The sequence below is a fragment of the Haliotis cracherodii genome, unplaced genomic scaffold (assembly GCF_022045235.1).
Source record: "Haliotis cracherodii isolate W230 unplaced genomic scaffold, xgHalCrac1.p SCAF_7, whole genome shotgun sequence".
In the NCBI taxonomy this organism is placed as follows: Eukaryota; Metazoa; Mollusca; class Gastropoda; order Lepetellida; family Haliotidae; genus Haliotis; species Haliotis cracherodii.
Genome location: NW_027266330.1, coordinates 1,951,920 through 1,965,601, shown reverse-complemented (window position 1 = coordinate 1,965,601; position 13,682 = coordinate 1,951,920). Strand labels below are relative to the sequence as shown.

Sequence of the window (13,682 nt, the reverse complement as noted above, 5' to 3'; positions counted from 1 at the left end):
CAGACAATATGAGATCATACCTGAAGCACAAGTTAAAATTGCCTTGTTTTGACTTTGCCAATCCGACAGACATTTCGATTCATATGCACAATGAAACAAATAAGCAGGAACGGGAGTACAACTGGGGCTACTACTTACATAAATGTCTTACTCCCAACTTTATCATAGATGTTATCAATGAGGAAGTCCAGCATTTCACATTTTGTTTTCTCAGTGAACTCCAGATAACATTTGCTTTCATTTTTGACAAATTGGCCTGAACCTTTGAAGATAGATATGTAACTATATCTATGCTCGCCACGTTTAGTAATAAATACCCCATGGATCAAGGATTGACGTTTTCATGAAGTGTGTTGTGTGGGAAAGAAATCTAAAGATAGAACTTCCAGTCTTGGAGATACACTGCTTTTCAGTATCTCAGACTATTGTTTTGATAATGATAACGATTATCTCAGTAGTTTCTCTAGATTTCGATGGTTAATTCTTATTCGATCACTGAATGACAAGGGCGATGCCATGTTTGTTGTAAATAATGAAAGTTGTACCTACCTGACCTTCCATATTGGCATCTTTATCCATATATGACAGATACAGTTTGCATCCGTTGGCTTTATTGTGCCAAGAAGCCTACCCTTTATATCGTAAATACATTTTATGGAAATGACAGAGATTGACGAATGTTAGTCCTCAACTGGTGATATATATGTGACGACTTCTCTCCGACCAGCAGCGAAAACGTCCCCCATGAGGCGTGTGTAGGAATGGTTCTCTGTGACAGAACTGTCTGATGTACCATCTCCTGCGTCAGTGTCGTCATCATCACCGGCTTCCATGTCAGCATCATCTCCGGCTTCAATGTCAGCATCATCTCCGGCTTCAATGTCAGCATCATTACCGGCTTCAATGTCAGCATCATTACCAGCTTCAATGTCAGCATCATCACGGGCTTCAATGTCGACATCACTGGCTTCAATGTCGTCATCACCGGCTTCAATGTCTGCATCTTCGGCTTCAATGTCGTCATCATCTTCAATGGCATTACCTCTGGCTTCAATACCTATATCTCCGGCGTCTCCCGGAAAGTAATCTGCTAAAACATGCATTGCAGCATCACTTGTATCACTGCTACTTTCGTGGTTCTGGTTCCGAATCTCCTCGCCAAATTCTGCTGCATCTTCTCTGATTTCCCAATAATGATGTAATACCTGGTACTCCATATACGCGGCATCAGCCTGCTCCAATACATTGTTGCGTGTACCAGTGTCAGATGGGTTCGCCCTGTTTGAACAGATACAACAGAAATATTTGTAGTAATGAATTGTTCTTTTGGTTTGTTGTTTATTGCGGCGATGGCGGCTCATAGAATCACTTGAACACTCACATGTACTTCCATTGCTATGGTGTAGTACAGGAAAACATTGAATATCATATCGAATGATGTATGAATAATCCATGAAACTTCCAAAGGCAATGCGTGCGATCGACAAACAGTTCTGACGTCAGAAAAATATATTTACATGTTGATTATGTCTTTCTTTTCCTGCTATTAGACTAATAATTATAGAATAACCCACGAGGCACGAGTGATTACGGAAAATACGTCACGGGTGAAATTCATGTTTTAAGTTGAATTTAAAACATTAACTTCACGAATGACATAGTTTCCGTTATGTATATCATTTGTTTCAAGAAATAACCTGTCGCTAATCAAGAATCAGCTGTTTTGTATCAATCCATATTTAAAAAAACACACTGTCCACTTAATCCAACCTCATAACACAGATGACGTGTTGTTGATATATACTGAACAACAAAATTTACTGTGACATTGAATAAGATTTAATGCAAAGTTATGTTTTTTACCAAATCTGAAACAATTTGCAACAGATAAAAGACTCCTGTAAGTGTTCAAATAGTTTAATTTGCCATACTGACTTCAGAAAATGCGTGATCTCATAATAAAACCACATGAACATGCCAAAGCGTGTGTGTCCACCGCAGGTTGCGAAGCAAGAAACACATCTTCGTCTCATGGAATGGACCTGGCGTCGCACAATGTCCTGTGGGATATCTGCTGCAGCATGTTTCGAAATTCCTGGAGCGTCTGTGGAACACGAGGTTGACGTTGAAGGCGCCGATCCATCTCATCCCACATGTGCTCGATTGGTGAGAGATCAGGGGGAGCGAGCCGGCCAGGGGATGACATTCACGTTGTTTTGTTGAAGAGAATCCTGAACAAGTCAAGCAATATGAGGCCGGGCGTTATCATGTTGAAAGGTAATGCCTGGGCCGTGACGACGAAAAAAAGGTAGAACAACAGGGCCGATGACCTCGTCGCGGTAGCGTTGTCCATTGAGATTTCCCTCTACCACTATCAAACGGGTCCTCTGTGTTGCTATATTCCAACCCATACCATAACGCTGCCGCCTCCGAACCGATCTTCTTCCATGATACAATGATTGACGTAACGTTCACCTCGACGTCAGTACCCTCGAATTCATCCATCGCTATGGCTGAGGTGGAAACGAGACGCGTCAGAGAATAGAACTTGTCCCCTCTGCATGGCCGTGCAGCGTAGTAGTCTGCACCACAGTAGTCGTGCCTGACGGTGGTTTCCTGTCAAAATGGGACGTCTGGCGGGTCTTTTGGCGATAATCCCTGCACATCTGAGACGACGACATACGGTTTGTGAAGATATTCGTCGAAGGCCAGGGATGCTTCTTGCAGTCACTTTTGCTGGCCGGAATCGATTTCGTAGGTGTGTTGTTCGAATCCCCTTGTCTTGTTGATTATTGGTTACGCGTGGCCTGCCACTCCAAGGATGGTCTCTGACTGCATTCATCTGTTGCCAACGTTGCAATAACGTTACATTGTCTTGCAACATGACGTTGACGCGATCCTGCTTCAAGCATACCAATGGCTCGCAGACGCTCATTTTAGGACAGGCGTGACATTTCGTAATGTTGAATAATTGCGTAATTTTGTTGTTTTTCTGAGTGGTTGTTGTCAGAACGATGCTAAACATGGCATATGGAATCCCGTTAACGCACATGTTTTTATACCCATTCTTGGTTAATGAAATGCTTGGGGCTTGCATAAAAGTCAACTTTTGCATTGAATGCATGCTTTTCTGTAGCAGTTGCGTTATTGTGACTTGATTCCATACATGTACTACAATATTGAAAACCAAACTATACTTGTCTGAAAATTACACTAAAATATTAGTGTCACAGGAACTTTTGTTGTTGAGTATAGTTCTGTTGTATAGTGTGCACTATCTAGCATAGATATGTTCTCGTCTCCAGTGACCAATCGGTAAACCAGGTAGGCAAGCGTTTTGTTTTTGTGTTTTTAATTTAAGTTTCTTTTCTTTCCTAACCTTTTATGTGTTATAGTTTCTCAAAATCTTTGATGTTTTTCCCGATACGATTGTTTGGGATTGACCAGGAACAGTCGTTTTGACCTGTGTCAGTGGCCACATCTGAGCAGGGTACGGCATTGTTTTCATTCGCAATTGTCTTGGTGCTAGATTCCTGTCTTTTCCGAAACTAAGGCATCAATTGCAAAGTCAATATCGCTACATAAATCAATTTCATTCACCTCAGTACTTTTACCGAATTCATTGTCTTCACTTGCTTTAAGACAGATGAAATGTTACAAGACCAGGCAAAAATACTAAATTAATTATATTGCTGATAAATGCAAAGAATGAAAAGAGAGTAGAAAAGCTGGTTGATTGTAAACACCGATCGAGAATTCGGGGAAACCCCGGAAAGCAGTTCCGGCAAAAGTTCAATTTCACAAAAGAAATGTTCACATTGTGTGAACTTTTTCTGTCCGTTCACAGGTGTGTGAACTCCAAATACCACGTGACTACCTAATCAGCCAATCAGCATGAAAGAAACAGTGTACAGTTCAAAGTATGAAATTATACGTTTTTGAAACCGCGACGTCATCACAGTGGGACACTGAGCGGTGATCAAAGCTGGCTGACGACGAGGCACCACGAGGGTTAAAAGGTAAGGCATATGCTCCCTTGAAAGAGTCAAATAAACCTTACTTGTTGTAGAATCAGTTTACACAGTTTGATGTTGTTGAGAATGTGCAGATGAAAAGCTTTGGTTATCTGTTCGTAGCCACGAGAGCTAGTGACTTTGAGGCGACTGACGCCTGTCGACCGAAAGAAACTGGCAAACTGTTTGAACTACACGTGTTTGAATTTTGTATAAACAAGAATGCCAAGTCAGTTTTAAAATCAGTTAACTCTCTTGCCTCGGGAAGATGCATGTACCCTCGTGTGTTGTTGTTGTAATGTTGATCGGGTTGCCGGACTCTGTGATTGGCTGATTTATGTGTCATCGTGCCCTGGCGGCGTGGGTCGTTGCTTGTGCTCTCTGTCACTGGTCTGGTCAACACTTGTATGTCAACATGCTGTCGTGATATGGAAACTTAGTTGCTGCATTAGTGTTCGCAAACATTACTCATTTAGTCACTCACTCACTCACTCACCCAGTCGTATATTTACGCACACGATGAACCCCGACACACAGACGACTGAACAATGCAGCTAGACTGACCTTTGAAAACACGGGCCTTTGCGGAAACAGACACGGCACACGGAACATGCAACCAGAACGAAAAAGACGACTGCACACACAACCGACGTCAGTGTAGTCGTGCTGATATGACGCCACTTTGGAAGACCTGACAAGCAAAATAAATGAACATGATTCTGCGGACAACTGCCAAATGAAAACATCCTTCTTGTGAAATAAAGATAATGTCATGTATACATCGATATTGGCGAACACCTGATACCATCACTATTTAATAGTGAATGATAAACTTAGCCTTGCCTTAGTCGAGATATTTTATGATTATGAAAATGTTTTTGTGGATTATCTTTACACACTGGCCTGAACACTGTTACACTTGTGTTTGTATGCTTCATGAAATGAATATACTGTATAAAGTAAATCAGGAAACGTACAATCGAACATTATGCGTTACATTTTGAATCAATCTAAACCAATACACATTATAATTATGATTGAAAAATATCTCACTGGAGTTACGATAGCCTGTCGAACACTCTGGTGGGGAGCAAGGCTGTGTGCAGTTGACCTGACGTCCTTCCTGGGTGACATTGCAATCTGTCACACAGATACCAGTGTGCTGATCACAAACACCAAGAGGACATAACGTGCAGGTTTCATTGCAGTGTTCCCCATACAACCCGTCACGACACCCAGCTACACAGGAGCCGTTGTTAGAGTCACATGTCTGGTTGACGCAGTTCTCAGGACACGGTTCACAGGCTGGACCGAAATGGTGACGTTCACAGCCTTCAGCACAAGAACTTTCAGCATTACATCTTTGATGTTGGCATCCAGGATTACAGGGAGAAGAACACGTCGGCCCGAACCAGCCATCCACACAACCATGGAGACACTCGGCACTGTGTTTCTGACATTCACCTGTACAATTGTCTGACGTCATACCAGGAAATGGAAGACACTTGTGTACTGACTTAGGGCGGCATGTTTTACTGCAAGTCTCGGCACAGAAATCCCCGTAGAAGCCAGGAACACATTCACAGCTGGACTCACAGGATCCTGCACAGTTCTCACACGACTTCTCGCAGTTCACTCCATGATGTGTTGGGTCGCACTCGTCACATACTCCTGTCATCCTGTTGCAGGTTCTGCAGCGACTGGGGCACGTCTTGCATCCTGCTCCGTAAAAGGAATCTCTACATCCGGCAAAACAAGCCCCACCCAGTTGACAATATCCCCCATCACATCCACCTTGACACAGAATACAGTTGACTACCTGGTCACAGGGTCTGTCACAGATTGTGCCCTGGAATCCTGGTACACAGCCATAAGTACACCTGCCTATACCTCTATCCGCAACTAGTGTGCATGTATTGTATCTGCATGTGGTGCTGCATAGCGATCTACATTTTAGTCCAAAGTATCCCTTGTCACAATCTTGTGAGCATTTGCCCGCCGTGTCGCAGTCTGAACAATGCTGGCCCCCTGTACATCCCGCACCTGTCAGATACAAGGTATAATGTAAACATGAATAAGGACATCTTACGTCAAAGTTAACAATACTTAAACTAACACTCCAAAAGACAAAATTAAATAATTAATGAAGTATCTGTGATCAGAGTGGGATTGCGTCGACTCCTACTCCTAAGGGCTGTTGGCATGTTTCACACTGATAGAACTCAGGCAGTGGGTCTCAGTCTGTGACTTTCAGACCGGCGTACGGACATGTAAGGTGAGCTAAACATTAGTCGTGATGCGATGACATTTGATGATGATGCAGATCACCCCATGGCGATACATATTCCAAAAACAATATTAGTGTAAGCTTTGACCAGAAGTAACACAAAACATTAAGTTTTGTTTGAAAAAGCATTGTATTTTATCAATTTACACTCACAGAGAGAAAAAAAGATTTAGATGAGTTTACGTCTTGCTTCGTCCGTTTGTCCGTCGTCCTTCTTACCTTGTGTGGAATCGGCCATACAGGCCACAACTATAATCCAAAACACAATACCATAGTGCACCTGAAAACGAAATATACACACTTGAAATTTATGCATATTGTTGTGTTGGGCAGTGACGACCGCATCTATTCTCTGTGTGTCGCCTGATTTCGGTGTTTTAATGGTTTGCTCTTGATTCATGGTTTCAGTTTCATCTTCCGGCTGTCGGCGACTAGCATGGCATGTGTGAGGTATGGTCACCCGATCCGATCACTTTGTTCAACGCTGCAGGCAATAATATGACAGTTTTTTGAGAAATTAACATAAATTATGTATCCGCGTATTGAAGTCAATTTTTATAAATAACTACGTCAACAGTGATAATTACTCATTAACACACAACACTGTAGACAATACGAATTCAGTGGCTTCTTTCAGGGCATAAATGCATCACATGTCTGCCAATTATGTTATCAATCAATCAGGAAACACTAGTCCGTTGGTGGGCGCAGCCTATTTTTCGGCACTTCTTCAAATTCCATACAGTGATTATAAACCAGAGATCACATGTAAAAGAAGTGAGTGAGTTTGGTTTTACGCCGCTTTTAGCAATATTCCAGCAATATCACGGAGGGGGACACCAGAAATGGGCTTCACACATTGTACCCATGTCGGGAATCGAACAAGGGTCTTCGGCATGACGAGCGAACGCTTTAACCACTAGGCTACCCGACCGCCCCTTTAAAAGAAGTGGGACAAACAGATGTGTGAGCTGCACAAATGTTTTTCAGAAGTTAGGTATGGGTTTTGTTGTGAAGTGAAGATCCCACAGTATCAAATAAAGAGTATGGTTCTTAATATTGCTTTGAAGCGTTCGACCAAACCAGATTGCACTTAATCTGGCAAAGACCGCACGTTCTTGAATTTGAAGGGAATTGATGCATTTTATTTCCATTAAATTCTATAAAAAAATAATTTCCGAACATGTCCCACAATATTTCAAGTTTCAATAATCACCAACAGTTTCATTTTCCTACACAACACCGTTTCATCCAAGTTGTTCATTCATAGGAACTTGTTGCGTGGACTATACAGCTCATGATGTAAATTCGACTTCTACAGCCAAGACTCAGCATACTGCTAACAACCTGTTGGTCATAAAATCACATGTGACTTCTCTACTGTTGTCAATAACATCCTTCGTCATTTATTTAAATATGGATCAAAATATCGTGATCGGTCTCCTACCATTTCGGATCACAACTTTAAAATCATTATTGGTGCTGTCGAATCATATGCCAAAAAATGGGGCAAAAGAGAAGAGGAACCCGTTGAATGTCTTCCAGAGTGGGTTAAGTCAGTGCGTGGTGTTGTCATTGGTAGAATGCACAAACTGAAAAAGAGGAAACAGTAATTGAATATACCCTTTCTGTCCCAGGCAGCTGTCATCCAACGTCTGGCTGCCCTTTATGTTAGGTTTACAGTTGTTTCCACTGACAAGTCTCCAAACATCATAACCATTATCAACTTTAAAAAAGGTAGAGCATCAAGAAATATAAATGTTATTGTAAACAATAATGAATATATACTTTATTCCACCTATTAATTTCGGAGAGTGACAATCTTTTAACCCAACATCTTTAAGTGAGTGGGTGAGTGAGTTAAAATTTAACGTCACATCGGCATTATTTCAGCCATATCGTGACGAGAAAAAGTACTATATTGAAACATATATTTAGACTATAAAAACCTGTCGTCGAAGGACAGTAAAATAACTATATTTATCACAGATTTTATTTAAAACTACTAGATAACCATTAAAATAAAACACCATACGTAAAAATACAAGATATAAATGAGCTATAGATCGCCAGCCACTGAAGGTAGATCACCATACTGGGGTCCATGGGGACTTACAGTTCATATACTCTTTTAAGCAAAGTAGGGGATAATGAAATATCAATGTAAATACCAAGTATTAGAACAATGATAAGTGTTGACGACAAACATTCTATGCAAGAACGCTTATGTCTTTAAAATTTAACACAAAAAACACCATTGCTGCAAACTTTCATCTCACTTCTGGAGTTATGAATTAGACGATTAGAAATCGTGTACATGAAGTTTATATCCATGTTCGACGGTCACGTGTTGTGCCGCCCCTTACAAATCGTCATATTGTCAACAAAAATCAATGGTTTACACAATGTCGAAACTGGGGTAATCGTTGCTGGTCACGTGTCATGTTTTCAGAGCCCTGATTCTCTGTCTGGCGACGTCGAAATGAACGTCAACCCCAAGACAACCTGACACCTCATGAACGGTTTGGCGGCGGAAAGGTTATGGTATTGGATGGCATCACTATGACTGAGCGAACCCCACTCCATGTTGTCTAAGGAAGGGTTATTGAACAGTACTATCGGGACATCATACAGGATGACAACATCCGTGCTCACCGTGCACGTGCTGTCAAATCTAAACCCCAGAAGCACAACATGCATAGAATGTAATAGCTAGCAATGAGCCAAGACGTTTCCCCCATTGAACACGCCTGGAACGTGATAGGGAGACGTGTGCGTTAACGTCATAGGCCGCCTACCACGTTGGCTGAACTTGGCCAGGCCCTGCTAGAGGAGTGGGACAGACTCCCTGAAATCGCCAAAGGGAGACTCGTACTTTCGTCGAGTGAATAAATTGTAATAACCAGAGGCCCATGTTTACTGAAAAAAAAAATATGCCTCGAATTACTGGAACAAAAATAATGTGCCCATTCTTGCAAATTCACAACAGCTTTTATTAAACGGTGACCTGTCCAACATATACAGAAGACTATAATAGCGGGTACAGCTCGTTATTTGTATTTTAAAAAGAAAGGAGCACATGTTTTAAGTTTTAAAACAAATGCTGATCTCAACCAGATTAGTATTCCCTGAATTTAGCATCATGGTAATCCGTTGTCCGGATGCCAAATGTGGAAGCCACCGGAAGGTTGGTTTTGGAGATAACTTCTGCTGAAATTAGCTTTCAATTATCTAATTTTGCATTATCTGCCCTTAGTCATTGACCTAAGGCCTTAAGGTTTTTGCGACAGTTCATTGGCCCACATGTGCATGATTTCTTTTGAGACGATCAGGCCACTTGTTATTGAGTTATCTCTGGTACCAAAATGGCGGAATAGTGTATAAACCATCTTCCCGAGTCAAGGGAGTTAACTGACTATAAAAGTCCAGTTTCCACCAAGGCCGAACTAGGCTGGAATTATGGAGTTATATTTTGGCTGGACTAACGACTCTGTGTGTTGTCCAATCAAAATCGCGTAACGAAATCGACATCCGGTTCAGTTTTGGTTCGTAAACTGCCGTGCAGATTGTGGTCGATTGGCGAAGCATATGTACCGACAAATTAGCGTTCAACAGATATTTTCAAAATCTTTTCATTTTTTTAATCAAGGCACTCACGTGATTTGATACACTTCGCGACTTTTATTACAATATAGCTCTTGATGATCGATCAAATCGTCTTGACTCACCATTTCATTTGAAGCAAATACAAGTACTAGGAGAGGTGGAATCTGATTGGTCAATGGGAGGGCCATAGAAGGGACATACCTCGTAATCGCTACTGGTCGCATCACGATCGAGCCCAGAAATTCCAGTCTTGTTCGGCAAGGTTGGAAATTGGACTTTACAGTCAGTTAACTCCCTTGCCTCGGAAAGATGTATCTAAACAAACAAACAAACAGAACGATTACGAAAGGGTCCTTAGCCATGATGTCTTGAAGCCCTAATAACCAGGGGTCTTGACAGCTGCCTGTGAGGAGATTTTCCAAAGAGAAAGCGGAAGATTGTTTACCAGAGTTGGAGCTTCTGCAGTAATTGTCTCCCATTGTGATTCTGGTGCTCGGCTGTGTCAGACGAAAGGATTCCACAGATGAAAGCGATCGATTTGGGATATGTAAACTAACGATATTTCTGAGATTTTGTGATGATTTAGTTGATAGTTACTTTTAGATGTTTATTTCTCTTGGGTTACTCCACGTAATGATGTGGACAGGAGTCAAGTCTTAAATAGTTTCAAACGTTTGAAGCAAATGACACAGTATGTTATTTCCTTGGAAAGGTTAATCTTTGAGAATCATCAAACTCGTATTTCCCTCAATTTCTGACATTCAATTAAATATGTTATACTGAGCCATGGTGTCATAGTTATAACAAGTTTGCAGCACCACTCACATTTGTCGTAAGTCAAACATATGGGCCATCAACTGTTTTAAGTAATGGCCGACAACCAGGAATGGCAGAAATGATGATGTTGCACAGACATTGGAAAAAAGTACCTTGAAAATTGAGTCAGTTGGGGATTTGATATATCTCCCCTCCCCTTAATTTGGGATTACCAACAAGTCGGCCCGGCCCGGGCGAAGACGGACCAAGGTTATTATCGGTTAATTACTCCATTATCGACGACCATCCTACATGTCATTGCTGCAACATACGCACATGACATTAATGAACAATCACAATCCAAAAAACGTGCAGCATAATAACGATATTGCGAGCAGATCGCTTGAAAATCAGGAAGTCGAGGTGTCTGTAACCCTCGCCGAGCTAGGTTACTTGTAAAAGACGAATCGTTAAACAAAATAGGATTTGAAACGCATCGAATACTTCCAACTATCGTGATACAATTTTCCATCTGTCGGCATAGTGTTTATATATTCACACGCAAAAGAAACGCAAGTCGAGTATGCAGTATACATGTTATTTATTTTCAACAGTAAAGACAAGAAATACTAATAGGGCAAGATTGACAAAAAATTGACTAAAGACAGTTTAATGGATTAAAAGGCAGAAGACATAATTGTTTTTTTTCAAATGTTAAGGGCTTAGTTTCGGGTCAATACCCAAAATGTCAGTCAATACCTGGTTTGACCACCATTAGCATTGATCACTGCCACACATCTCCTGTACATTGAGTGGATCAGACGATTTGTGAAGGCCCGAGGGATCCTCCTGCACACATCCAGAGCAGCTGTGCGTAGTTTATCGGCAGTTGTAGGGACTGGGCGCACATTGTGCTGACGACTTTGAACCTCATCCCACGAGTGTTCGATGGGGTTCAGATCAGGGCTGAGGGCTGGCCTCGGTAGAAGACGGATGTTGTGTTGTTGCATGGTGCCTTAGGCAACATGGGGACGAGCGTTGTCCTGCTGGAAATTGTGTTGTTGATGTTGTGCAAAAAATGGAACAACGTGGGGTCTGATCACTTGGTAGATATACCGCTGAGCAGTGACGCCGTGGCCCCGACTTTGACCAACATTCAGAAAGCACATGGGTCCAAGTCTCGCATTAAGTCCAATCCCTGCCCATATCATGACGCTAGGTCCACCCCATGGATCCCTTTCCACAACGTTTCTGTCAGCGAAACGATCACCTCGGCGCCGCCAAATTCTGACTCTTCCGTCTGCATGGGAGACACAAAAGCCACTTTCATCTGAGAAGATGACACGCCTCCACTCACGATGACGCCGATTGCGATGACCCTGTGCCCACTGAAGTCGTGCTTGTCGATGCCTTGGTTGGAGAACAGGACGACGTGCTGGTTGGCGACATCTGAGCTCGAAGTTGTTGGAACGAAGACGTCGGATCACAGTGTCCCGGCTAATGTGTCGATTATGTGTTCCTATGGTCTGTCGAGCACTTGCACTTGCAGTTAGGAACGGATGTCGCTGGTGTTGACGGGTAATCTGCCGATCTTGTCGAGGTGTGGTGACCCTAAATTGTGGTTATGTTTACGTTGAAATGACGGGCAACCTCTTGAACAGACTCCAGCTTCCAAACGTCCGATAGCCTGGTTTCTCTGAATTTGAGTTAAGCGTGGCATTGCTGACCAAGGAGTGGTAGGTCCAAGAATCGGCCACTGTTTTATACCCACTACAGTTCGTGACAGTTCGTGCATTTTCGATTTCGCGAGAAATGGGTGCATGATACCCACATATTCATTGAAATGGTGCGTTTTGGCGATTCGTTTTTTATGTTGCGTTTTTACTCGGGGCTTCCAAAATGCAAGCAAAAATATTGATAACACCATCAGGCTTCACTACATGCTAAAACTCGTATCAATTTATGGTTCGGTTTTTTGTTACCTATTTGCTTAAAACCACTTGCGTTTCTTTTGCGTGTGAGTTTATTTACAGAATTGTACTATATCTAAGTAAACACCACTTAATAATTTCACTGTTCATCCTATTTGAAGCAGACACGTTGGTTGAAGTGAAGCTCTTTTCCCCATACCCTTACATAATCTCACAAGTGTTCGGTCCGTCTTGGCTCGGGCTGTCAAGTCTGACGAAACACATATGACATGTAACAGATTTTCTTGAGAAAATATAGTAAACGGGCGTGACTTTAACCAACCAAGTTTCTTCAAATACGATGTGCTGTGACATTATTAAGCGATACATAGGTAGTGCTAATACTATTCTATAGATGTAAACACACTTGATGATACTGCTTGATTTTGACTGCCCCAGCCAAGTCGGACCAAACAGAGACTAAACCGCTTCGTTGGATAATCAAGACTGGTTATTCTCTGGCGTTGACCTATTATATTTATCAGACTATCAGCAAACAGATGTCCGCTAAAGTGCAATTACTTGGCTATCCAATCAAATGACGTGGAATCACTATCAATTTATTTATTTTAAATGAACTATTTTACATGTTTCATTGTGTTTTATGTATTTCAGCATCTTAACAGGGTTTTGGAATATCACCTGAAGGATTGTATGGTATAAGGGAAACACCTCTTGTATACTTTTCACTCGTTTGTCCGGTTGGAGACGTGCGTCTTGTTGTTCACATTCACTGACAATCTGACTTGTAGAACGTAAGCAACAAGAACATAGCTGTTTTCTATCTACTTGGCAGCTAGCTAGTGGTGTCGTGTGTGGTCTGGTGGACACACACATATGTTCGAGGTCAATTCATCAACAAAGGAACAGCTTGCATCAAACTAGTATTAGTCTGGCTGAGGAGTTTTATCTACCTACAACTTACACTTAAAAGCATCAGTATCAGCATCAGATATAATCTTTAAAACAGATCTTCACACAGCAGGCTATCCAGATGAATGGGTTGCAATGAGGTGTTTCGCGCACATGCATAATGCCCGACCATTGGTC

At 41.9% G+C, this 13,682-nt stretch overlaps 1 protein-coding gene across 1 annotated transcript; it reads right to left on the bottom strand.

The window, feature by feature from the left end:
• Window positions 1-680: 680 nt before the first annotated feature.
• Window positions 681-6,700, bottom strand: LOC139448315 (scavenger receptor class F member 1-like). Its single transcript, XM_071229867.1, has 4 exons — window positions 6,520-6,700; window positions 5,067-6,056; window positions 4,578-4,704; window positions 681-1,278 (listed from the first exon to the last, which is right to left on the bottom strand). The coding sequence occupies exons 1-4, from the start codon at window positions 6,698-6,700 to the stop codon at window positions 681-683; spliced, it is 1,896 nt and encodes a 631-aa protein (XP_071085968.1).
• Window positions 6,701-13,682: the final 6,982 nt, after the last annotated feature.